We start from the raw sequence: 23,350 nt of genomic DNA, 5'->3' as shown, positions 1-23,350 counted from the left end.
CCCCCTTTCACAGGATCTGTCTGTCCCACTGCTTTACCGTTGGAGGAATGCGGGCTTATCTTGTGGGTGTAAATGCCTCATTTTCTATTCTTTGCAGACTTCTGCTGGATGTGTCTAGGAGATTGGAAGACCCATGGCAGCGAGTACTATGAGTGCAGTCGGTACAAGGAGAACCCCGACATTGTCAACCAGAGCCAACAAGCGCAGGCCAGGGAGGCCCTCAAGAAGTACTTGTTCTACTTTGAGAGGGTAGGCATCTTCTTCTGCGGCTGCTCCTCATGAGTGGGCTTCTTCCCACTGGCCTGCTGAGGCAGAATTCCCAGGGACTGGTATGCCGGTCCATGCACACAGAAGTCAGGGAGAGGAGCTCCTGCAGTGGGCCTGAGTGATGCTTCCAGTAAATGTGACTTTCGGGCTCCACAGGGCAGTCACGACCAACAGTGCTCTTTGAATGATGGATTAAAGAACAATGAGGGGACCATCAGATAGTCTTTTCCATCTGGTACCATCTTAGTCAAATTTAGAGGGCACTTCCTCCCAGGAAGACCCTTCAGAAGCCCAAAGAGGGTGGCGCATTTGCTTTCTAAACACAGTAGACCAGTGGGTGCCTAGCTTTGTTTAGTCTTCAGGGCTGAAGCCCTGTTGCCCTAGATGGTAGAGTGATCTGGCTGGCAGGCCACTGCTTAGGACAGGGTTAGTAGTTTGGACTGAGGAAGTTCCCCTCCTGGGGCACTTGAATGGCTCCATCGACTGGGCGGCCAGCTCATGATTTCAGCTCAGGTCAGGATCTCAGGGCCCTGGGATCAGCCCACATTGGGCTCTGCACTTAGCAGGGAGTCTGCTTTTCTCCGTCTCCCTCTGCCCCTCCACCCTGCCCTGCATGCGTGCGTGCTCTCTCTCTCAAATAAATAAATCTTTAAAAAAGAAGAAGTTCTCCTCCTGCACTTGCAAGGACACACAGTCCCCATAAGTTAGATGAAGCTGTGGCCATGCTGTGCCAACCAAGGTATCTATTCTGAACTTATGTCAGGACTTGTGTACCTTTCTCTATACCCTGTAGTGGGAAAACCACAACAAGAGCTTGCAGCTGGAGGCACAGACATATCAGCGGATTCATGAAAAGATTCAGGAGAGAGTCATGAATAATCTGGGGACGTGGATCGACTGGCAGTACCTACAGAATGCTGCCAAGCTCTTGGCCAAGGTCTGTACCACCTACCCCTTCTGATCCCTGGCCCAGCACCTGGCCCTGTCAGGCCCAGACGTCTGAGGGTGGGAGGCAGTGTACGGGGCAAGGGAACACAGCACTGTGTCGCTCTACATGCTTCTGCTTCTGGGCCCACATTTCCCTGGGCTCTGCCCACTGAGGACCCAGCCTGCTGCTGGCTGCCAGGGGATTTCCAAGAAGAGTATTCCACTACCTCAGTCATAGGGAAGGAACTGCAGGGAAAACTAGAGCCCTTTGCTTCTTTTGTCCCATCCACACATCACTCCAAAGAAACTAAGAGATTGTCTTTGGACAAGTATTGAGATAGGTGTGTGGACTCTGATGTCCGACCCGAGGGAAGAGCCATTGAGGAAGCTGCTGGTAATAAATCACAATTTGAAAAAGGAACTGTGGGGTGTTCTGTGACCATTTCTGTTTCAGCTTTTTCCATGTTGTCCCCCAGTTCATCCTTCATTTGGCTTGGCCTCATTTCCTTCGAGCTCATACCTGTAGAGCCAGGCTAACTGCACGGTAGGATAAGAATTGTGAAAGCCGCCTGCGATGCATGCAGGTTAGGTTCGCACGTGCAGCCTTCTGTCTTCTGTTGTAGTGCCGGTACACCCTGCAGTACACTTACCCGTACGCCTACTACATGGAGTCTGGACCCAGGAAGAAGCTGGTAAGGCCAAGCGGTCCTCTGCTCTGCCCTCTTAGCTTCAGAGGTACCCTTGTCTACCCGCACTTTCCCAGAGAGTGGGGACCAGACCCTGGTTGTTGGGAGGGCAAAATAAAACTGTCAGTTTTAAAAAGTTTAGCTCTCCTGGGGCGCCTGGGTGGCTCAGTCAATTAAGCATCTGACTCTTAGTTTGGGCTCAGGTTATGATCTCAGGGTGGTGAGATTGAGCCCTGCTCCACGCTCAGCACGGAGCCTGCTTAAGATGCTTTGACCCTTGTGTGCATACACGCTCGCTCGCTCTCTCTCTCTTTAAAAAAAAAAAAAAAAAAAGTTCAGTTCTCCTGTAGGCATCTCTAAAATAGACTTCAGGCCCTGGCTTTGTGTCTAATATCAAGGCAGATATACCAAAGCCCCTGAATGGCCATAGTTATAGGGCAACTGGCTAAAAAGCTCTTGGGAGGCCGGCACCCATGCTTTAGGAGGATACCCAATATGCATGTTCCTAAATTATAGTGGACTTTTTTGCATCTTTGTTTAATTCTTTATCTTAGATATGGGTTGTTTCCCCTGATTATAAAGTAATTCACATTTATTGCTAAAATGTTGGAAGACAGAAAAACATTTACATCATCCATAATCCCACCAGAAAGACATGGCTACTGTAGCATTTTTCAGCCTTTTAATTATTTCTACATTTAATGTTAATTATATACATGACATTCTGTTGTTACAACCGTTTATTGTTGCAGCTGTCCTTATTTACCAGGCTGGTAAATACTGTTTTTAATATGTGCATAAATGTTTCATTATATGGTTGTACCATCAGTTGGGGTGTTTATTGTTTCTCTTTTTCATTACTGTAAGACGTTGAGGAACATTTTGTGTATAATTGTACAATGGATGTACAATTACTAAGTCAAATGGTTTGAATATTTTTAAGACTTGATTTGCAGAAGGGCTGAAAAAATTAAGTATTCAGTGAATACCATGTCTGTGAATATCCATTTTGACTTGTTTTTGCAGCCTCTGTTTCCCTGTATGTTGAGAATATTGTCGTCAGTGGCTTAAATTTTCCCCCTTCTTTCGGGGTGGAGGGTAATTGGGGCCTTGCTGCTTAGCCGTACTCTTCAGGTAGCCTTTTTTTTTTTTTTTAAAGATTTTATGTATTTATTTGACAGAGAGACAGCAAGAGAGGGAACACGAGCAGGGGGAGTGGGAGAGGGAGAAGCAGGCTTCCCGCTGAGCAGGGAGCCCGATGTGGGGCTCGATCCCAGGACCCTGGGATCATGAGCTGAGCCGAAGGCAGACGCGTAATGACTGAGCCTCCCAGGCGCCCCTCAGGTAGCCTTTTGTTGAGGTTCTGGCTCTGGCTGCAGGAGCTAGCACTGCTCTCTGAGGACAGTCACAGGGTTGTCTGTAGCTCATGCGAGCCTGAGGTGCTGCGTCTGCCCCTCCCATCTGCAGGCCCTGCCCTGGCTGCAGCCCCTCTCCTTTTGACCCTCCTGCTCTGCCCATACAGTTTGAATACCAGCAAGCTCAGCTGGAGGCTGAGATCGAAAACCTGTCATGGAAAGTGGAGCGTGCAGACAGCTATGACAGAGGGGTGAGTGCCTGCCCCCTTCTTGGTCCCTCTCTTGCAGGCCAGGAGAACTGACTTGTTAACAGGCGACAGGGTTGTTAGCCTGTGGACCGGAAGCTGCTGCAGAGCAGGGTGGGAAGGGCAGTGCCTTGACCCCTTGAAGCCCCTGCGAGTGGTGGGGGGGTGGCTTTGGCTGTTCCGCGCTCTCGGGACTGGGCTATGCAGGCACCATCTTGCTTCCCTGCTGCAGGACTTAGAGAACCAGATGCACATAGCAGAGCAGCGGAGGAGAACCCTGCTGAAGGATTTCCATGACACCTAGAATGGGACACAGACGCGCTGGAGTGAGGACGATGTGGCTGCGAGGCCTCCCGGCTGCCGAACTGCATGCTGCAGGCTCTGCCTTTCACCACCTCAGGCAACAGCCAGGGCCCCACTCCTGACAGACACTGGCCACGCACCTGTTAGTCCATTTCTGTTTTCTTCTCATCTTTTCGCTTTTTGTTTCTACCAGGGCAGAGGCCATGTTGAATTGGTCTCTTTTCAGGACTTTTAATTCCCCCTGGATGGTTGTTGGGAGGGAGGGAAAGTTTTTTCTGAATGACTATTAATAGTATTAGATCATTACAACTTATGTAATTTTCAAAGGTTGTATAATTATACAAAAAAGAAAGGGCAAACCATAGAATTACACAGAACCCTTTTTAAAAATAAATTGGCATTGGAGTGTTTTACCCTCTAGCTATCTTACTTAGAATGTAACATATGCTGCCTGCCCATCCTGCCTCAGAATGTCTCCTGCAGGAGGACCCCAGGGTGGTCTCGGTTTTCCAGATTCTCATGGGTTTGGCCACAGCTGGTGTCTCGGGAAGAGTGTGGGTGGCGGACGGTGGGGAATTGAGTTGGCCTGTGTAACGGGCATGGGGCACTGGCAGTCACATCATGCCTCCTGCCTGGTCCTTGGGGGACCCTTCTGTGGTCGGGTGCACCTGCCTTACCTTCCAGGGAGGAGATAATACAGAAGGGGGCCTTGTCACAGGGTGTTATTGTCTCCAATGGCACTGTGTGTCTGTGGGCTCATCTTTCTTCCAGGTTTACCCGGGTCTGGCCACTGAGGCCAGAGCCCACAGCAGAGCATAGGTGGACTTGTGGCCCTCCAGACCAGGGGACATGGGTTCAGCACAGTGTTTCCTTTTGTCTCCTAAAGATAGAGATCTACTTTTAAAGGGAATTATTCCCCAGAATAAATTTGTTTTACCTTGGTCCCTTCTTTTGTGCCAGTGTTCCAGTAATATAACTAACTAGGTTCACACACGGCTGTCCATACCTGACACTGTCCTGCTACACTGTTCTCTGGTGAACTTCAGGGTCAGAGTTCAGCGTGGCCCTCCCAAGGGCACAGGTCTTCCGGACTCAGGGGCCTTCTTTGCACAAGTGGTTTTCATGTTATCGGGAGTGTGTTCTCCTCCAGAGTGGCTGCTCTGGGGTCTGGAAGTCTGAGGCCAGGAGGGTCCTGGGTTTGCGGTTCCAGCTACTATGCTAGAAGGGCTGGCCAGGGGAGAGGGCCAGCTTTTGCACAGTTGAGTGCAAAGGAACAGGTGGTTGGTGTGGTGTCCTGCCTGTCCTGAACCTGGTCTTGTGTGCCTTTTAAAAGTTACATCTGTGATTCCTGGGGTTTTGTGGCTTTGTTCACTGCCTCCACTCTGAGGCTGGCAGAGCTGTCTATACTGGACAGGGCCTCCTTCACCTCCTGGAGGAGTTGCTTGGGAGATTTGTGAATATTACGGTGGAAGTTCTTTGATACTCAGACATTCTCACCTCAGTCAGCAATTTCCCAGGGACCATGTTAGCTGTAAACTGAATCACTCTTGAAGTCAGAGGACAGCTGTGATTCTTGGGATCATGGGGTACACAGCTGGCTGCAGGCTCCCTGTCTCCCCCAGCCCCAACCCAGGCTTTGTCTTTTCCTGTCACCTGCAAGGGAGGGACTGTGGGGTAGAGTGGGAGAACAAGTTAGGAGTGCAGCACATGAGCCCAGAATTGAACGGCGGGGAGCTCACTGAAGGAGGAGCCTGCCTGCTGCAGGACCTAGGGGTCTGTGTCAATGCTGCATTGACGCGTGGAAGATCCTGGCGTCTGGAGCCCTTACCTCTCCATTAGTCCTTTCCGTGTCACCGCCATGGCAGGGGTGCTGCAGCTCTGCACCTTAAGGCACACCCTGGGCATCCTGGGCAGTTCTTGGACTGCACGGCTACCACGTGGTACACTTGTACCCAGCTGTGGCCCCAACCACTGGAGCTGCAGGAGGTTCTGTGCCCCCAGGGGCTGTCCTTCGGTAACATCAGGAAGATGGGAAAGGTCAGGCAGAATTGTTCTGCCCTACAAAGGATAGAAGATAATGGAAGGCACAGTGTTTTCATGAATTTACCATATCTTTGTTTTCTTCAAAGAAAAAGTTGAGGCAACATCCTCTGCTCAATGTTGAGTGGTTTATTCAAAATAAACAAAGTTTCTGATTATAAAGTTGTGTAGAGTCTTCCTTCCAAGGATCCAGGTAACCTCCTGAGCCGACACCCCAGGGGATTCTGGCTAGTGAGCACCAAATGGGGGCCTTCCTATTGATCATCCCCCTCCTCTGGAGACCTGTGAAGGTCTCACTGGCCTCTGTTCTGCCTTCCTTCTCTGTCTGGCTTTCTGAGGAGAGGGCATCTGTGGAGAGAAGTGGAATGTCCTGCCTATTTTTACTTTCCTCCCCGTCCTTGGGTTGCAGGCCATACCATTCCCCCCACAAAAAGATCCTGGGATAGTAGCAGAGTCAACTGGTGGGAATGCCCCACAGCTCCTGCAGAGGCCCTGAGTCCCTCATTCAGAAAACCCGCTAGGTCCCTCCAAAGCAGATACGGAAGCCTGGGTGGGAGTGAGGAGAGTGGCCTCACAGGGCCTCGGGGGTTACAAAGATAGGACCTAGACAGAAACCTGAGTGTGTGGAGTTTAATCCCAAGGACTGAGGACAGGAAATGGAGCTTGGGTTCTGAATTGAGGGGCTCCACACCTGTGGTGGCAAGAGTGGGAGCAACTTCGGTGATAGCTCAGAGGTTAAGGCTCCAAAGCTGTGGACAGCATGCACAGGACAGGCAAGGCCAGAGAGGCCTTAGACATGCCAGTCTGAACCCCACAGCTGCATCCCTGGCCCTCTGGGGTGCTGAGCCCCGTGCATGGCCTGGGCATACACTGGTGTGCAAAGATCCACGGGCTCTACCCTCTCAGAGCCTCCAGAACATGGGGGACAACGATGGAATTGATCATTAGTGAATGTCTTCACTGAGGCAGCAAGGCCCAGGGCTAAAGGGTCACTCCTGGGGCCCTTGGGTGGCTCAGTCGTTAAGCGTCTGCCTTTGGCTCGGGTCATGATCCCAGGGTCCTGGGATCGAGCCCCGCATCAGGCTCCCTGTTCCATGGGAAGCCTGCTTCTCCCTCGGCCTGCCGCTCCCCCTGCTTGTGTGGTGTGTGTGTGTCCCTCTCTCTCGGGGTGCCTGGCTGGTTCAGTAGGTAGAGCATGGGATTCTTTTTTTTTTCCCCAAGATTTTATTCATTTATTTGACAGAGAGAGAGAGAGGGAACACAAGCAGGGGGAGTGGGAGAGGGAGAAGCAGGCTTCCCGCGGAGCAGGGAGCCCGATGCGGGGCTTGATCCCAGGACCCTGGGATCATGACCTGAGCCGAAGGCAGATGCTTAACGACTGAGCCACCCAGGCGCCCCGAGCAGGGGACTCTTGATCTCAGGGTCGTGAGTTCAAGCCCCACACTGGGTGTGGAGCCTATTTAAAAAGAGAAACCTCATGGCCCTTAGGTAGCAACAGGGCAATAGGTTTTAAAAAAGGCCCAAGTTCCAGTTTATGATGTGGTTGTGAGATTCCCACACCAACAGCAGGTGGAGCAGAACTAGACAGTGAGCATTCCACACCCCCACCCCAGTGCCCCAGCAGGCTTGCCTTCTGTTGTCTGGTGATGAGTTAGAGAAGGAGCTGTGCATGGCAGTGGGCGTAAGTCACTTGGGTATGGGAGATAGGAATATGGGAGAAAGGGTTCAGAAAAATCAGGAATATGAGGATTTGTGGTGATCTAATTATAGGTATTAAAAGGCTAAAGAGGAAATGGTCTCAACATTCATGGGTACCAGAAAACCATGACGTCCTTGGTAAAACTGTGACTCGGTTAGTTGGTGTTTTTTGCATTAAAGAACTTAGGAGAGGGCACCTGGGTGGCTCAGTCAGTTGTCTGCCTTCAGCTCAGGTCATGATCTCAGGGTCCTGGGGTCAAGCCCTGCATCAGGCTCCCTGCTCAGCGGGAAGCCTGCTTCTCCCTCTCCCACTCCCCCTGCTTGTATTCCCTCTCTTGCTGTGCCTCTGTCAGATAAATAAAATCTTTTTTATAAATTAAAAAAAATTAACTTAGGAGATTACAAAAAGAAAAGAAAAAAATTAGGAGATTAATACGATTTGGGGAAAATGTACTTGTTTCGGTTGTGCTATATACTTGGAAGTTGAGAGAATTCTGACCTAAATAGAGTGGCTTAAAGACAAGCTGCAGGAAACTTGGACACTCCTAAGTTGGTAATAGGATTTTTTTCCATTTGAATCCAAAACATTTCTTTTGTGGCCATTCTATGTATGTATGTATGTATGTATGCTTTAGAATACATACTGCCTCTGTCTGCACCTCCACGCACAGGGAGTCCAGGCTCGCCTGGTTACCTGCAGAGCCTGGTCCCCACTCCATCTAAAACAGAATGCTGGACCACTGGTGGTGTTTGGTCAGCATCCCAATTTCGGCTGAAACATAACAATTCCCATTACCACCTCCCCCTCCTCCCCGTTAGACACGTCCAGAATGTCTCCTTTGGTTGGGCAGTGTTTCTCTGTCGTATCCTAAGAAGACTGACAAGATGGTCCCTGAGGGTGGCTGGATGAGTGGATGCACCCATGTGCTTGGGCACTGGTGAAACCTGCCATTGTGTGTAGAATCTCTGAGAGAGGAGGTGGGCCTACATTTGGAGCCCCTGGCCTGCTCTGGGGAGACCAGAAAATGCAGACTCCACTTTTCTGGAAGAAAACAGGCGGGAGAGGGGCTTGTTCACAGGGTAAAGGGAAAACCACTAGTGAGACCTGACTTAGTGGCGCTGCTCTTGTCTGCCTGTCCACCTGGAGGGGTCGGCTTCTGCCCTGGGGCCTGTGCATCTCTGCCTGAGGATAACCCAGCCCTAGAAGAGCAGGGAGCATGAAAATGCCCAGGCTTTGGCACTTGGTCACTGGTATGCCCTCCCACCTCCATACCTGGTGATGATCTGAGTTTCTTTCCTCTGAGGGGACTACAGCCCACACCATCCTGAATGCGCCCAATCTTGTCTACTTTTCCTCAGAAGCAATGGTGTCTCAATTACAGAAAAGTCCCTTTCTCACAGAAAAGTGCCTTTCTCCCTCTTTCCCTGTGCCAGCTTTGAGGCAAGAAATGTTTCTGTGCACCAGAGCACCTGAATACCTGCTTGTTCCTGCAGGTTGTTATTAGGGGTTTGAGCTTCCTGGTGCCAGGGCTCCTCCAGGAAGCCCTCTCTGACCACTACAAACTGGATCCCACCGTCTACGCCCGTATGCGACCTTGAACATCAGGCAGCTTCTTCCTAAGGCCTGACTCCTATAGGCCTCCCTGTGAGGTCTACCGACCTCAGAGCAGAACTCCAAGGTATTCTTGGCCTTCTAAGCTGGCGAACGACAGTGCCGAAAGCTGTAGGTCCTACACCATCACATACGCAGTCGTCGGCCTCCGCGGCGCCCCCAAACCGCCGCATTATTGAGTCATCTTTTAGCACTGCTTCGTCGCTATCACCCCACTCCCGGAAGCGAAGAGAGAAGTGCATCTTAACCAGGGGACGGAGAAACTACTAATGGGGTTTCCTTTAATGGTGCCGCTCTTGTGTGCCTCTGCATTGCGGGTGGGGGAGAGGGTCGGCTTCTGTCCTGGGGACTGTGCATCTCCTCCTGACAGCAACCCACCCCGGGAAGAGAAACTCCAGCGTGGGCCGGGGTCCAGGGCGCACGGGAGACGGAGCGCCGCGCAGGGGCGGGCGCGGGCGGCTCCCGCGGGTGCAGCATCCCCATGCACGGTCTCCTAGAGACCGCGGCGCGCGCGGGCTCCGGGGCGGTTGTCCAGGCGACGGCGCAGCGCGGCGCGGGCATCCCCGCGGCCCCTCCTCTGGGCGTGCGCGCGACCTGGGCGCCATGGCGGCGGCGGCGGCGGCGGCGGCAGCGGCGGCGGCGGCGGTGGCGGCCCAGAGGCCGGAGGCCGTGAGTCCGCAGTGGGCGCCGCCTGGACACGAGCGGGCCCGGGCTGCGGCCGGGCTGGGCGACTGCGAGGACGCACCGGTCCGGCCGCTGTGCAAGCCCCGCGGCATCTGCTCGCGCGCCTACTTCCTGGTGCTGATGGTGTTCGTGCATCTGTACCTGGGCAACGTGCTGGCGCTGCTGCTCTTCGTGCACTACAGCAACGGCGACGAGAGCAGCGACCCCGGGCCCCAGCGCCGCGCCCAGGGTCCCGGGCCCGCGGCGACCCTAGGTCCCCTCACCCGGCTCGAGGGCATCAAGGTGAGGACTCCCGTCTGCCGCGCTCCAGGCCCTGCACGGCGAGCCCGTGACGGCCGCCGCGCAGCCCACGACCTCCACGCTGCTCCCTGCGTCGTCTGCCCCGCGCGCACCTCCCGCTCGTCGCGCTCGGGGCCCGGGTGCCTGTACCCTCCTTGGGTGGCGCGGCCTGGGGCCCGAGCTGCCCGCAGTGCCCCTTTCCCTTAGGTGGGGCACGAGCGGAAGGTCCAGCTGGTCGCCAACAGGGATCACTTCATCCGAACCCTCAGCCTCAAGCCGCTGCTCTTTGGTAAGTCAGCTGGGCGCTCTTGGGAAGGGCCAGGGGCTGCGGTTTGGGGGGCGCCTGGAGGCTTGTTTTGGCCACGTGACTTTTGTTTTGAAAATGGCTGCTTCAAAGTGGCTCTTTTATCACCCAAAGGTTTCCCAAAGTGAAGTACCATCCCCCACCTCTATAATAGGGTCACCGGGTGACCTTTCCACACTCCCCTCTCTGACCCCTACTCTGCAGCTGATCCTTCCATTACAGGGCTGGGCAACGTGATCGAGGCGATTGTCTAAACACTTCACTGAAACCATCTTTGGACACTTCCTGCCATCATTAATTCTATCACATTCTAGAATTGGGGGAGGGTGGGAAAGACTGATAACCAGGTCCTAGCTGATCTCAGGGCCTCTGAGGAGGAATCTCACTCCCAACGTGGACCCTGTGGTCTGATGAGGGTTCTTAGGATGGAGTTGTGTTCCGCCATAAGTAGGCAAAACCTTCCAGTGTGACCTCATTTGGAATCAGCATCATAAGCTCACATTTTCTGAGCTCTGGTTATGTGCTACGCTTCATGTGATCGTTTCAATTAATTCTTACAACCCCTCTTGTGAGGTGGGTGTGGATCCCACCCTCAGGTTCCTGGGTGGAAAAGTGAGACGCCGGGAGCTGGGGTTGGTTGACCAGACTCATACAGCTAGTTCAGGGGTGAAGCTAGGGTTAGAAACCAGACAGCCTGCCTCTAGAGCCTGTACTCTATAGTGAACATGCTAGCTGAGAAGACTCTTGAAGTCCTTCAAAGACCACCAGTGCCAGCAAGGTGGGGTTCCCCAGACTCATGACCTCGCCCAGGATAGGTTTTCCCACCCAGCCCTGGGTACTCAGTCTCAGTGATACACTTACCTGCAGACCTGGGGCTGTTCCTGCCTGCTGGGGGATGCGGTGGGTTAGGGGCTTTAAGGAGGGGGCTAGGGACCAAAGCAGAGCATCTGAGCACATGCCATTACCCCTGGGGCAGAGGGCCCTGGTTGAGAATTATGCCTAGACCTATGAGAACAATTTCATATGCATACAGTGTAAGGGGAAATAAGTTATGTCAGTCCTGTTGTGGGAGGGGCCCTAAAAGACTATTGTTACTATTATTATTACTGCTGCATACGGTTGGAGTTTGTGCCAAGTGCTATTTTAAGTGCTGGGAACACAGCACTGAACAAAATAGGAAAAAACAAACCAAAAAACCACCAACACACACACACCTAAAGCTGACATTCAAATAAGGAGACAGACAATAAACAAATACATATGGCATGTCAGATGGTGATAAATGATTGCAGACAGATAAGGCAGAATTTCAACTGGGGTTGAAACTCTTAGTAGGGTGACCAAGATAGGCCTCCCTGTGAAAGATATTTGAGCAAAGACCTCTAGAAGCTATGGGATCAAGCCAGGTGGCTGTCAAGAAAGGGTGATCCAGGCAAAGGGAACAACACTCACCCCTTTGCTGCTACACTGACCTGAACAGACATGTCTGAAGGGGTTGTGTTCTCAGCCTTCTTGGGACCTGTATGCACTTAATTCAGATGTATGTCAGGTTAAATGAACCCATAACTGTACCCCTCACCCCCTAACATGCAGCTGTTGCATCAAAGTCCTACAATGCAGAGAATGAGAAACCCAAATCCCATAAAGTATAGGAAGCAGGAGAGATCTGACGCAAGGTAAACTGGTTCTGGTTAAGCCATCAGATGGGTCTGTGTATCCGCAAATTATGAAGGGCATGGCTGGGAGAATTGGACGGCTCCAGCTACAGCAAGAAGCTCCAGCTGTGGCCCCCATTTTCTCCCAACTCTTACATTGACTTTGAGTCTGCTGGTGGACAGTGTCCCAAGTTTTACCCAGGAAGTCCCGAGGCTTGCTCCTTGGTGAAACGAGGTGAGCCACGTGAAGAAGAGATCAGTGATTATAGGAAGTCCCCTTGTGAGGCAGGGAAAGCACAGGGGTGAGGATGTCGGAGGGGGGGGGCAGTTACTGAATGCTGTGGTGTTGGATGGATCCAAAGAAGGAAGCCTTACCTCAAGAAGAAGCAGTGTCTGTCTTCTGTACCTGCCCATTTATTCATCTACTGTCACCCCAAAAAGGCAGGAGGGCCCAAGGAGAATGGGCCTGCTGTGGGCTCTGCCACCTCTACCTTGCTGCTCTTGGCTCCAAACCTGTGACCCTCAGCCTCAGGGACCCAAGATGCCAGGGCTTGAGGGGTGGGTGTTCAGGACGTAAGCTGGGGCAAGGGGACTGGGTTCTACCCCAGAGTGCCCCCATCTCCAGGGGAGGGAGCCCCACCACTTCATGGGGAAGACCTCATGCAACCTCCAGTCTCTCCCTTTGGGAAACATTTCCCTGTTTCCCACCTTTGTCCCTAGAGACCTGGGGCAAGTGGGACCTGGGCCAAGTAATATCTACTTGACTGTGGTAGGCATCCTTCACAAGGATTTGGACCATCAGAAGTCAGCTGAGGACTTTGTCCTGTTCAGTTCAGAAGGGAGGTGTTCCAGTTTTGAGTCATTGTCATCTCTCTGGGGACATTGCTGCCTTTCACGTGGCTCCCCTCTCCTTCCAGCCCACCCTACCCCCATTCTGTGTCTAAACAGATCAATCTTACCACCCCCTTCCTTAAAAGTCTCCAAGATCCCCACTTCACCTCTAAGTGTCATTTGGTGGTGCCCTCATCTCCTGCTGCCCCTTCCTCACTCCCTGCTGTCCCCAGGCTCATGCTGCCGTGGGGCCTTTGTATGTGCTGTGCCCCCCACCAGAAGGTTCAGACCTGGCTCTTCCCACAGAGGGTGCCTTCTGCTCCATTGGGCCTCTGCACACACATCCCCTCCTCAGAGACCTCTCTTGACCTCAAACTGGGCTTAAGAGGTTCCCAGACACCCTTGCATCCACCTGCTTGGTTTTCTTCTCAGCAGTTAGCATCACTGGAGACTGTCTTCTCTATTTGTCATCTGTACCTCTGCCCCTAAAGGTGAGCTGCATGCAGGAGAGGCCTGATCTGTGCTGCCTGTGCAGCCGGAGTTGTGTCCACTGCTGGTCATTACTGGCTGGCTGGAGGGATTTACTTGGGCACTCAGCCAGACCAGCACCTGTCTGCTTGCTCAGAGTGACCTCCCACCACCCTGGCCCCCTGATTTGGCATTCCCTTCAAGAGCAGCAGGGGGCGTTTCCAGAAGGCCAACAAGAGTTTTGGCCCATTTTCGTAACTGTTTAAGGTCAATGAGTAACTGACACCATACACAAAACAATTTATCTTAAAACCATGACTGCTTTATCATAGGATTTCCAAGTCAGCTCAAGAAAATAATTAGGCAGTTACTTAAGACGACTATATTCTTGACAAACACTGGAGGCCCAGAAATAGGGAAAAAACTGTGTGTATATAAGATCAGGTTTGTAAGCAGCTTAATGCAGTTTTCTGTATGGATTTCTCCCCACCCCCTTTGCTTTTCCATGGGCCTGCAGCTTGGTGGAACTGTGGGCTCAGTAAAGGTCAGGCAGATAAAATTGAGTCTGTGGGGCTTGACAAGCAGCCCCCTGCCCAGGATGAGCATAGCCTGAGGCTTTGCACCTGCCCTGAGACAGTTTGGGCTGCTAGGGCTTGTGGGCATTAGCTAGGCTGTCATCCCAGGCCTGGGAAGGACAGAAGGACAGAAAGGTGGTCTTGCCTACCCAGCACACACTCCCCTGCCAGGGAGCCAATCTCCTTCGTGTCTGGACAGAGCACTGTAGTTCAGGAAGGGGTCCCTTAGCTGTAACCACAGAAGTAGGCTTCTGCCCTGCTTGGGCCCTTCCTGGGGTTCCTCTGGACTCTGGTCTGCAAATATCCATGAAGGGCAGCAGATAGAGGGTTTTATGTATGTCCAGGGCAGCACGGGCTCTCCCTGACTGTATTAACCCCTATTCTGGGCATTAGTGATGGTGCCACCTGCGCACAGCCAACTGCAGATGTCGGTGGCCTTGGCTCCAAACATAGGCCGTGGTTACCAGCAGCCGGGGGCCTTGCACCTCCCCACTTAGCACGTAGGTCCCAGCATGCCTTCCTCGCAAGAGGTTGTGCACGCACGTGGCATCCAGCTGCAGCCAGCAATGCAGAGTAGGGGCCAGTTCCACGGCAGGCAGTGGGCCCGCCTTCAGCACCTCTAGCCGGGAGTCCAGGTGGCAGTCTGAGAGACCAAAGGAGGACCCGTTGCATCGGGAGAGCCTAACCTTCACTGCTGAATGGGATCAGAGGAGTGGGGTGATGCGCAGGGCCTTGAGGAGTAACCCCATCCCCTCCACCTGGTGAACCACACCCTCTTTGATGCTCTGCTCTTAATCGGGGTCCTAGAGAAGGGCTGAAGTCCTGGCTGCCACCCTCCTAGGCAGATTTGTTTGGTGTGTTGTTTTAGCAATGCCACACTTATTAAAGGCATTTATTTTGTGCTTCTAACCGTATATAGCATTTGAGTGTCCCCTCTTTCATTTTTCTTACACCGAGCTGGGAGCTGGGATGGAGGCACTTGTGAGGTGGGTGTAAGGGGTGCAGGACGCTTAGGGGCGCACCAAAGTCGCTGGCACAGCGCATCCAGGACCTCGTTGGACGAGTGGGCGTCCTGCAACTCACAGTCCCTGCAGCTGGCCTGCGGCACTGGGGGGGAGGGGCCGAGTGAGGCTCCGCCGGGAGCCAGTGGGGGAAGGGTCGCCTCCCGCTGGTCCCTGGTTCTTCACCCTTTCTGAGATCCGCTGCTGTGGCCGCTCCCTTGTCTCCCCTACCAGAGAGACCCGTGTGCCTGGCCTTGCGGGCAGTGGCTTGGGAGGGTGGGGAGCTGCCGGTGGGCCGGGCCTGGGAGCCCTGCGGGGACTCACGTGGGCGGCCCAGGCAGGAGCCGTTGGAGAGAGCCTCGACGCAGAGCCCGTGGCCGGCGGGGAAGCGGCCGCAGTGCAGGATGGCCGGCCAGGGGTAGCCGTAGCAGGCCATGATGGGCGCACAGCTGGCCTGCACGGCCTCACACAGGCTGCGGCACGAGTAGATGACCCTGCGGAGGTGGGGGGGAGAAGGATGGAAGGATCAGGGCGACAGGGCTCTCAGGACCGGGCTTCCTGGACTCCGGGTTGGTCTCCCCTCCCTCCTTCCCACTCCTCCGCCCCCCCCCCGTGCCCCCCGCAGCTCCCAGTACAGAGGTGCAGCCTGGGACTCCGCGGTTGCTGGGCAACTACACCTGGTCACCTAGCAACAGCTCTCAGCCCGGCTTGCCTCCAGCCCAGCGCTACGGTCTTACAGCACCCCCCCACCTCCCCCCCCCCACCCCCCCCCCGGTACTCGCGTGGCCAGGGCTGCTTTCCAGCTTCCCAGCGCACCTCCCCCTCCAGCTTGGGCGGACGTCCAGTGCCCTGGAGAGGGGTGTATATGAAGCGCCCTGCGCTCTGGGCCTTCACTCCCCATCTTGGAGGGAGAAAGCAGAGCCCTCCCTCTTGTCCTGAAAGGCCTGTGGGAGACTGCAGTTTCTGGCCAGGGCTGGGGTTGGCAAAGAGCAGAGGCCGGATCATTGTATTCTGAAAGAGCCCATTCTTGGTGCTTACTGGCATGGTCACCCTGAGGCTCTGGGACAGTCCCTCACTCTGCAAAGGAGGAACTGAAGGAGCTGTTGTTCCCGGGGTAGGTTAGGCTGGAGAAGAGGAATCAGCCTGGCAATCTCTGGGCTCAGAGAAAAGGCCCTCAGATGCGCTCCATCTCTTGCCAGGATCCCTTGGGCAGACGGTTTCCACACCTCACTGGAGAGGGGCTTCCAGCCCCCCAGCCCAAAGCAGCCTACCCATTTGTCATACCTTGACATTCAAGAGCCCTTGATGCCAAGGATGCTCACCATTGATGGTCCCCTGCTTATGTCTCCTCTGTCCCATGGGCACCTGCTCCCCTGGGCCAGGAACACCCTGACAAGACAATCCTTCACGTCCCTCCCCACCCCTGAAGGCACTCAGCACTGAGAGGTACACAGCAATGGTTAGTGAACAGGCCCTGGCAGAGGCGAGGCCACCCCCTCCCCCCCGCCCTCACCTAGGAGCCCCTGCCCTACCTGTCGAGGCACACAGGGGCAAAGAGGGAGCAGAGGAAGAGCCGGGCATCAGGGTGGCTCTCCCTGGCCAGCAGGGGCAGCCAGCTGACTGCTAGAGAGCCTCGGCCGCTGTATCATGATCCAGCAAATTGGGCAGCCGCATCTCTGTGTAGCCAATGTCGTGGCACAGCGCCATGGCTTGGGGAATGGGCATGCACCGTATGGGGCCCTGGGGGGGCCCTGCACCACTGTCACCCAGCAGCACCACCAGCACGGCTAATAGCCACAGCCCGTGATCCATCATCTGCTTTGTCTGCCTTGGTCTTAATGGGCTGAGGCTGAGGCCTTTATAGGTCTGTACCCACACCCCAGGAGCCAGTGTTTGTGCAGGTCCCAGGTGCGGGGGACCCATCTGGTTAGGCCCCAGTGTGCCGGCCTGGGCCATTTGCATTTGATTAGCACACTGCAGGGGCCTGTAGAGGTTGGCGGCATCTTTGGGCCTGTGGATTACCAGCATTTAATAAACTGAAGAAACCTGGGCCTGTGTTTTTTCTTTTTCTGGTTTACTTTTCTTGTTTGTTTATTTGTTTTTTAAGCTACCAGGAGGTGACTGTTGATTAGCAGTTTGGTCTAACCCATTGTCCAGAGCTGCGTCCCCCCTCCCCCCACAGTGGATGGCTCACACCCTTTCTGGGTTTGCTGGGTTGGGGGTCAAGCAGGCCTGGGTGGGGGCCTTTACCCTCCCCTCAGTGTCATCACATCTCGGTCATCTATCCTGGGAAGCTGAATGTGGTCTTGAGCATGGACGCTGGAATACAACAGCCCGGGAGGCCCTGGGCAAGTCACTCATGTCTCTGTGCCTGCCATGCATCATGGATAAGAAAGGCAAATTGAGAGGGCCCAGCTTTCTAGGGTGAGTGTAGGGATTAAGGAGCTGATGATGTGCTTAGGACAGAATCTGTGCCACCTAAGTGTGTTCTGCTGTGATAACCACTAGAAACCTTTCCAGTTCTGGCTCTGAGCAGCCATTTTCCTTCCTCTTGGCAATGCCTGGAAGTTAACACTGGGAGTATACCCCAGAGAGGTGGTAGACAGCTCTGCAGTTTCGAGGGGTCACTGTGGCAGTGGGGCCCTGCCTCCAGTCAGTTCCTCTGTGGGCCTCTTGGTCCCCATCTAACGAAGTCCTCTCTCCCAGGAACGAGGGAAGGAAGCAGGGCCCACGCTCCTGTCTACGAGTGCCTGTGACCACTGGGATGCGGGCTCCCCAGGTGTGAGACTCACTTTCCAGTTTGACCAAGCTGCTTGGGAAGCTGGTGTGGGGGCATCCAGCCACTGGAGCCAAGCCCCAAGCCTGCCTGGCCTTAACTTGGACTTAGAGGCATGATGTTCAGTGTACACTTGTTCCCAAAGCAAAGGACGCCTGGGGCATCTTCTCAGCATCTGCCAAAAACCTAAGAGACCCCCACTGACAGACGTGCCAGCACTGGGCCACTCAGCCTTGGGTAGATGGTCAGCGCCCACTTGTGTAGGAGAGTGGAGGGCAAGGACTGGCCTACAGCACTGAATGTTCTACACTTTGTTTGTATTTGAACAATCCTGAAAAGCAAAAATGAAAGCAAAACCCAGTCACCATCACCCCACTTTAAAATATGTACCCAATCAGAAGTGGAGGTCAGTCCTCTGGCCTTCAGTCCCACCCCAAGGTGGCTGAGCCCCTGCTCAGCTTAGCTCTAGCAAGCACCCCAGGGCTCCCCTGGGAAATGTGTGCTCTCGGCATCAAAGAAAAAAAGCCCCACATTCCAAATGCTAGCCAACCTATGCAGGACAACTCAATCCTGGGGTCAGAGTCCAGTGTAGAGGTAAAAGGGTATGTGAAGTCTCGACCTTGGGACCACCAGGGGACAGGAGTACCCCAGGAACTCTGCAGAGAGGAAGGTACTGGTTGCATCAGTGCCCTGGCTCAGTCCTTGGCCTCACCCACCTCCTCTTCTGGCAGAAATCCCTGGCTTCCTGAGTGATGAGGAGTGTCGGCTCATCATCCACCTGGCTCAGATGAAGGGGTTACAGCGCAGCCAGATTCTGCCCACTGAAGAATACGAGGAGGCATTGGGCACAATGCAGGTCAGCCAGCTGGACCTCTTCCAGCTGCTGGACCAGAACCGTGATGGTCGCCTGCAGCTCCGTGAGGTTGGGATCCTGGGGCCTGGAGTAGGCCCAGGGTGGGAATGCCTAGAATTGTCTTTCTGGTGGCCTGCTCATCCCTGGCCCCAAGAGTCAGGTGCCATCTCAGGTCAGCTGGGGCATGCCCAGTTCCAGGGCTCCCCCTTATCCTTCCCTGGAGAGCCCCTTGCTACCTTGGGAACCCCAGAAGGTAGCAGGAGAATCCCCCTGGGGGTGATGACATTTATTATCACAATTCCTGGGTGGTGTGCCATCTATGGTCTGGATTCCTTGCTGCCATGGCTGGGGACCCCACAGAACTCATGGTAGGTCTGAGGGTAGCTAGAAGTCTGCATTTCTCTTTTATATGCCTCTCACACCAGGCTTCTGACAGAGGTCTTGGCAGGGTGTAGGGTCCCTTGCCTATACAGAGTGGCCCACTGAGCCTGGTCTTCTTGACAAGCCTGGTGGTCATGCCCTGGCCAGGCCTCCCCTTGATACCTGTTCCCTGTTCACACCCAGGCCTTGGCCTCCCCCATCTAACCTGCAGTATCTGAGTGGGTCACAGTCCTGTCTTCCTCCAACCAGCTGACAGTGCTGGCCATGAAGGCCACAGTCCCAACAGGACCAGGAATCCCTATGGCCCACAGGTCTCTTAGCTGTCTTCCTGGCCACCTCCCCAGATGCCTGTGGGCCTCTCTCTGCCTACCCTCCCTTCAGCTCAGGGACCTCAGGCTCTGTCCTGTGTCCTCACCCATTACCCCATCACCTGAACCTTTAGCCCTTACAGCAAGAACTGGGTGGCTGTCTATGCTCTGGCGCTCTCCATCATTGAGGCCACTCCACTGAGGGACCATTTTGTGCTTTAGGTCCTGGCCCAGACTCGCCTGGGAAATGGACGGTGGATGACTCCAGAGAACATTCAGGAGATGTACTCTGCGATCAAGGCTGACCCTGATGGTGATGGTGAGCTCATACCTCGCCACAGTTCTTTCTCTGTGAGCCTCCTGCCCCCTGAATACCCAGCTTCTAGAGTAGCCAGAGATGAGGAGGTGAGGATGCAGCCTTGCCCTCACTCCTGGGCAGTAGGCTGGGTCCTCCCATTCGCCTTGGTGACAGTCTAGAGGGCAGTTCTTGGAGGCCCTTTTGACCTTCTGGACTCCAGGAGGGGAGTTGCTGGCTGGCAGACGGCTGGTGCGGCCAGCTTGAGCTTGGCTGTTCACCCTATTTCATCTACCTCTTTCCAGCCAGGCATGGGGTCTTCCCCAGAAGATGCCCTCTCTGGTCTAACTAAGATCTTGCCTGCCTTCCTCATGCCCACCTAGAGTCATGCTAGTTGCTGGGGTGCTGGAGGTGGTTTGGGTTTGAGTAGGGGAGCTGTCATGCAAGTACCCCCCCTTTGGTAATAATTCCCAGGACGTTATTGAGGTATAGTCATCACTCACATGCCCAAGTTCTGGGCGAAATGGGGAAGGTACAACAGTGAAATAGAACTCAGAAGAATGGTCCTGTGGCTGGTGAACCCAGAGTGAAGGATCTGGTCAAGACCTGTGGCTGGAGGGGCATCATGCTGCTACTGCCCCTATGTACAGAGCTGGTGACAGGCCTACAGGCCTTGAGTGAGAGAAATCTGGGCCAAACAATGGAAGGTTTCTCCCTTGGGAGCATCTAAGTGACTGAGTTGGTTAAGCGTCCAGGTTGGGGGACAGGTGCACATGGCCCTCCAGTGGCTGAGGCCTCCTCACATGGGCTTGGGGGGCATTGATGATGGGTGCCCTGCACAGGAGTGCTGAGCCTGCAGGAGTTCTCCGACATGGACCTTCGGGACTTCCACAAGTACATGAGGAGCCACAAGGCGGCATCCAGCGAGCTGGTGCGGAACAGCCACCACACGTGGCTCTACCAGGGTGAAGGTGCCCACCACATCATGCGTGCCATCCGCCAGAGGTGAGCACCTCAGCAGGAGCCGGCCATGCGGGGCCCTCGCCAAGAGGATAGGCTTAATTAGCCAACTCCAGATTAAGTTCTACTTGTTAGACCAGGATTAGGACCCATTAAGAGACAGGCAATTAACAAAGGCAGATTAATCCTCATTATGGGCAAACAATATACATTTAGGATTAGAAATAGATTGGAATGTTTGTTTTTTGTGAGTTACAGAAATGACTTCTTATCTCTATCCACAGGACCCCCTGCCCCTGAGCAGCCAGGGGTTTTAGATAAGCAACCTCCTTCCTGGAGGGAGTGATCCCCACTCCCAATTTAGTGGAAATCTCACCTTCCCCACCCAGTGTGTTCTCTGGCATCCAGGGAGAAGGGCTCATGAGTAACCCCTTCCTGCTCCTACAGGGCCATTTGGGGGAGGCTCGGGGTTTCCAGGGCAGGTGGGCAGGGGCAGAGCTTGTGGCAGGTCTGGGGTCTGGCTTCTTCAGGGTGCCACCTTGCATGGGACTGCCTAGCTGAATGCCTGCTGCCCACCAGGGTGCTACGCCTCACCCGCCTGTCACCTGAAATCGTGGAGCTCAGCGAGCCACTGCAAGTTGTGCGGTATGGAGAGGGAGGCCACTACCATGCCCATGTGGACAGCGGGCCTGTGTACCCAGAGACCATCTGCTCCCATACCAAGCTGGTAGCCAATGAGTCTGTACCCTTCGAGACCTCCTGCCGGCAAGTACCTCCCACCTGGGGTGGCCTTCAACTCCCAGACCAGGCATCATTCCCGGGACGTAAACACAGCCCTGCCCTAACAGTGTGCTCCTGTATGGGGCCAGGAGAGTACTGGGCCATCCTGGTTGAGGATACCCCATCTCTCTCCCCAGTTTGTTTACCAAGTGGCAGGAAAGGGGTGGCCATCTTGTCTTAGTGGCCAAACTAAGGTACCCACAGACACTGACACTTGTCCCCAGAGTGCTGAGGCAAGGGGCAAGGCTGGGTCTCCAGGTTTTTTGGCGCCCCCTCCCCTGGATCTTGATTCTCCTCCACTGCTGGAGGCCTCGGCTTCTCGCTTTGAAGCTGTGTCCCCCTCCTCTGCTTAGGCAGGGAGGCAGAGCTCTTCTCTTCGTGTGACTGCTCTGGGTTAGCCCCTTCTACTCCCGGCCAGCCCTTCTGCAGGACGGTGCTGCTTCTGCTAGCCTGCCTTTCTCAGCCAGCCACATGATTTAGCCCAGTGCACCTGTGATCTTGGTCACACAAAACATTGTGACACACAGAAAGAGACTGGGTTTGCGGGAGGAAGGACAGGCTAGGACCATCTTGGCACTGACCTGCAGTGTTGTCACTGATCTTGGCCTGCCCTTCTGGCCCTTGGGAACCTGGGCAGCTCATCCTGCCCACAGGTAAGCCCGTGGGAGTGTCCACAGCTGCTCAACGGGCCCCCTGCCTTACAGCTACATGACAGTGCTGTTTTATTTGAACAACGTCACCGGTGGGGGCGAGACTGTCTTCCCTGTAGCAGACAACAGAACCTACGATGAAATGGTAAGGGCCAACCAGGCTGTTACTCTGGTGGGATGGCAGGGCCTCGGACAATCATAGTATATACCCCTCCAGACCTGGGATGACGGGCCCAAGTGATCCCCTGGGCACGTCTGACTGGTTTCCCTCTGGCCACTTTTGGCTGCCTGGCCTGGGCTCTTGGCCATACAGTGGGGGTTTTGAAAACCCCACCATCCTGCTGCCCACAGAGTCTGATTCAGGATGATGTTGATCTCCGTGACACTCGGAGGCACTGTGACAAGGGGAACCTGCGTGTCAAGCCCCGGCAGGGCACAGCAGTCTTCTGGTACAACTACCTGCCTGATGGACAAGGTGAGGGCCTGTGACCAGGCCAAGGGTGCCTTGAGGGAAGCTTCCCTTTAACCAGCCCAGAGGGCCCCCCCACACACACACCGGTGCGATGTTTCCAGCACCCCTACAAATGTTTTTCTGCCCCTGGTGCCTCCCAAACATCATCCTCAGTGACTTCAGCGGCCTGCACCTGTGTAGGCTCCTGGGTTATCTTGACCCCTGTGATCGATTCCCTGATGCTCCAGCCTTCCAGCTCACTGGGGCTGGGACACGTCTTTCGCCAACCCAGGCTGTGGACAGGTCTGGCAGCAAGAAAGCTGGTTTCAGAAGACCAGGAGTGTTGTCATTGCGTTAGTCGGAGAGAGATGCTGAGCCCCGCATGGAGGCTGTGGGGCCAGATTTTGCCACCTATGTGTGCACGGCTGGGCCCACCCTGGCCATGCCCTTGGCCTATATGAGGTCAAGCTCAGGTCAACGCCGCCTAGAGTCCCTCTGGTCACCTCCCTTGCTCACACCATCCTCCTCTCCTAGGTTGGGTGGGCGACGTGGACGACTACTCGCTGCACGGGGGCTGCCTGGTCACAAGCGGCACTAAGTGGATCGCCAACAACTGGATCAATGTGGACCCCAGCCGGGCGCGGCAGGCGCTATTCCAGCAGGAGATGGCGCGCCTGGCCCGCGAAGGTGGCACCGACTCCCAGCCAGAGTGGGCCCTGGACCGGGCCTACCGCGACGCGCGTGTGGAGCTCTGACGGGAGCGTCGGCCTCAGCCCCCAGCCCCAGGCCGCCCGCCGTCCCCCTGTCCAGATGCCGGCCAAAGGCCTGGCCGATGTCTTGCCCCATCCCCGCCTCCAACCGCGGTTAGGGCACAGTTCCTACATTCGTGTTATTTATTGTGTATAGACCCATGCTGCCCCCTCAAATAAAACTACACGGCTTTGAGCCGCGGGGCCGAGAAGCCGC

General features: G+C 54.8%; 2 protein-coding genes across 3 annotated transcripts in view; both read left to right on the top strand.

Moving 5' to 3' along the window:
• The window catches only part of ARIH2 (ariadne RBR E3 ubiquitin protein ligase 2), a 47,983-nt gene extending 43,787 nt beyond the window's left edge, over positions 1-4,196 (top strand). For both annotated transcript variants that reach the window (XM_028124368.2, XM_028124370.2), the window contains 5 exons: positions 98-249; positions 1,061-1,204; positions 1,818-1,886; positions 3,403-3,486; positions 3,713-4,196. In XM_028124368.2, the coding sequence (XP_027980169.1) occupies positions 98-249; positions 1,061-1,204; positions 1,818-1,886; positions 3,403-3,486; positions 3,713-3,784 (521 nt within the window). In that variant the 3' untranslated portion in view covers positions 3,785-4,196. The remainder of the gene's footprint in view (positions 1-97; positions 250-1,060; positions 1,205-1,817; positions 1,887-3,402; positions 3,487-3,712) is intronic.
• Positions 4,197-9,736: 5,540 nt separating this feature from the next.
• On the top strand, positions 9,737-23,329 carry P4HTM (prolyl 4-hydroxylase, transmembrane). Its single transcript, XM_028124307.1, has 9 exons — positions 9,737-10,099; positions 10,304-10,385; positions 18,438-18,628; positions 19,471-19,567; positions 20,386-20,548; positions 21,083-21,268; positions 21,988-22,078; positions 22,285-22,408; positions 22,919-23,329. Exons 1-9 carry the CDS (start codon positions 9,737-9,739, stop codon positions 23,137-23,139), a joined length of 1,518 nt encoding a protein of 505 aa, XP_027980108.1. The 3' UTR covers positions 23,140-23,329.
• The last annotated feature ends 21 nt before the right edge of the window (positions 23,330-23,350 follow it).

Source organism: Eumetopias jubatus, unplaced genomic scaffold (assembly GCF_037043125.1).
Source record: "Eumetopias jubatus isolate StellerSeaLion01/CBP00866 unplaced genomic scaffold, mEumJub1_p1.0 scaffold_1, whole genome shotgun sequence".
Classification (NCBI taxonomy): Eukaryota; Metazoa; Chordata; class Mammalia; order Carnivora; family Otariidae; genus Eumetopias; species Eumetopias jubatus.
Note: the sequence above shows the minus strand (reverse complement) of the source record. Positions and strands in the feature narration are given on the sequence as shown.

Bases quoted from the DNA above. Each gene is read 5' to 3' on its own strand.
- P4HTM (XM_028124307.1), top strand. From the start codon at position 9,737: ATGGCGGCGGCGGCGGCGGCGGCGGCAGCGGCGGCGGCGGCGGTGGCG. The intron at 10,386-18,437 runs GTAAGTCAGCTG...CTCTTCTGGCAG, and splicing joins CCTCAAGCCGCTGCTCTTTG to AAATCCCTGGCTTCCTGAGT. The intron at 21,269-21,987 runs GCAAGTACCTCC...CCTGCCTTACAG, and splicing joins CCCTTCGAGACCTCCTGCCG to CTACATGACAGTGCTGTTTT.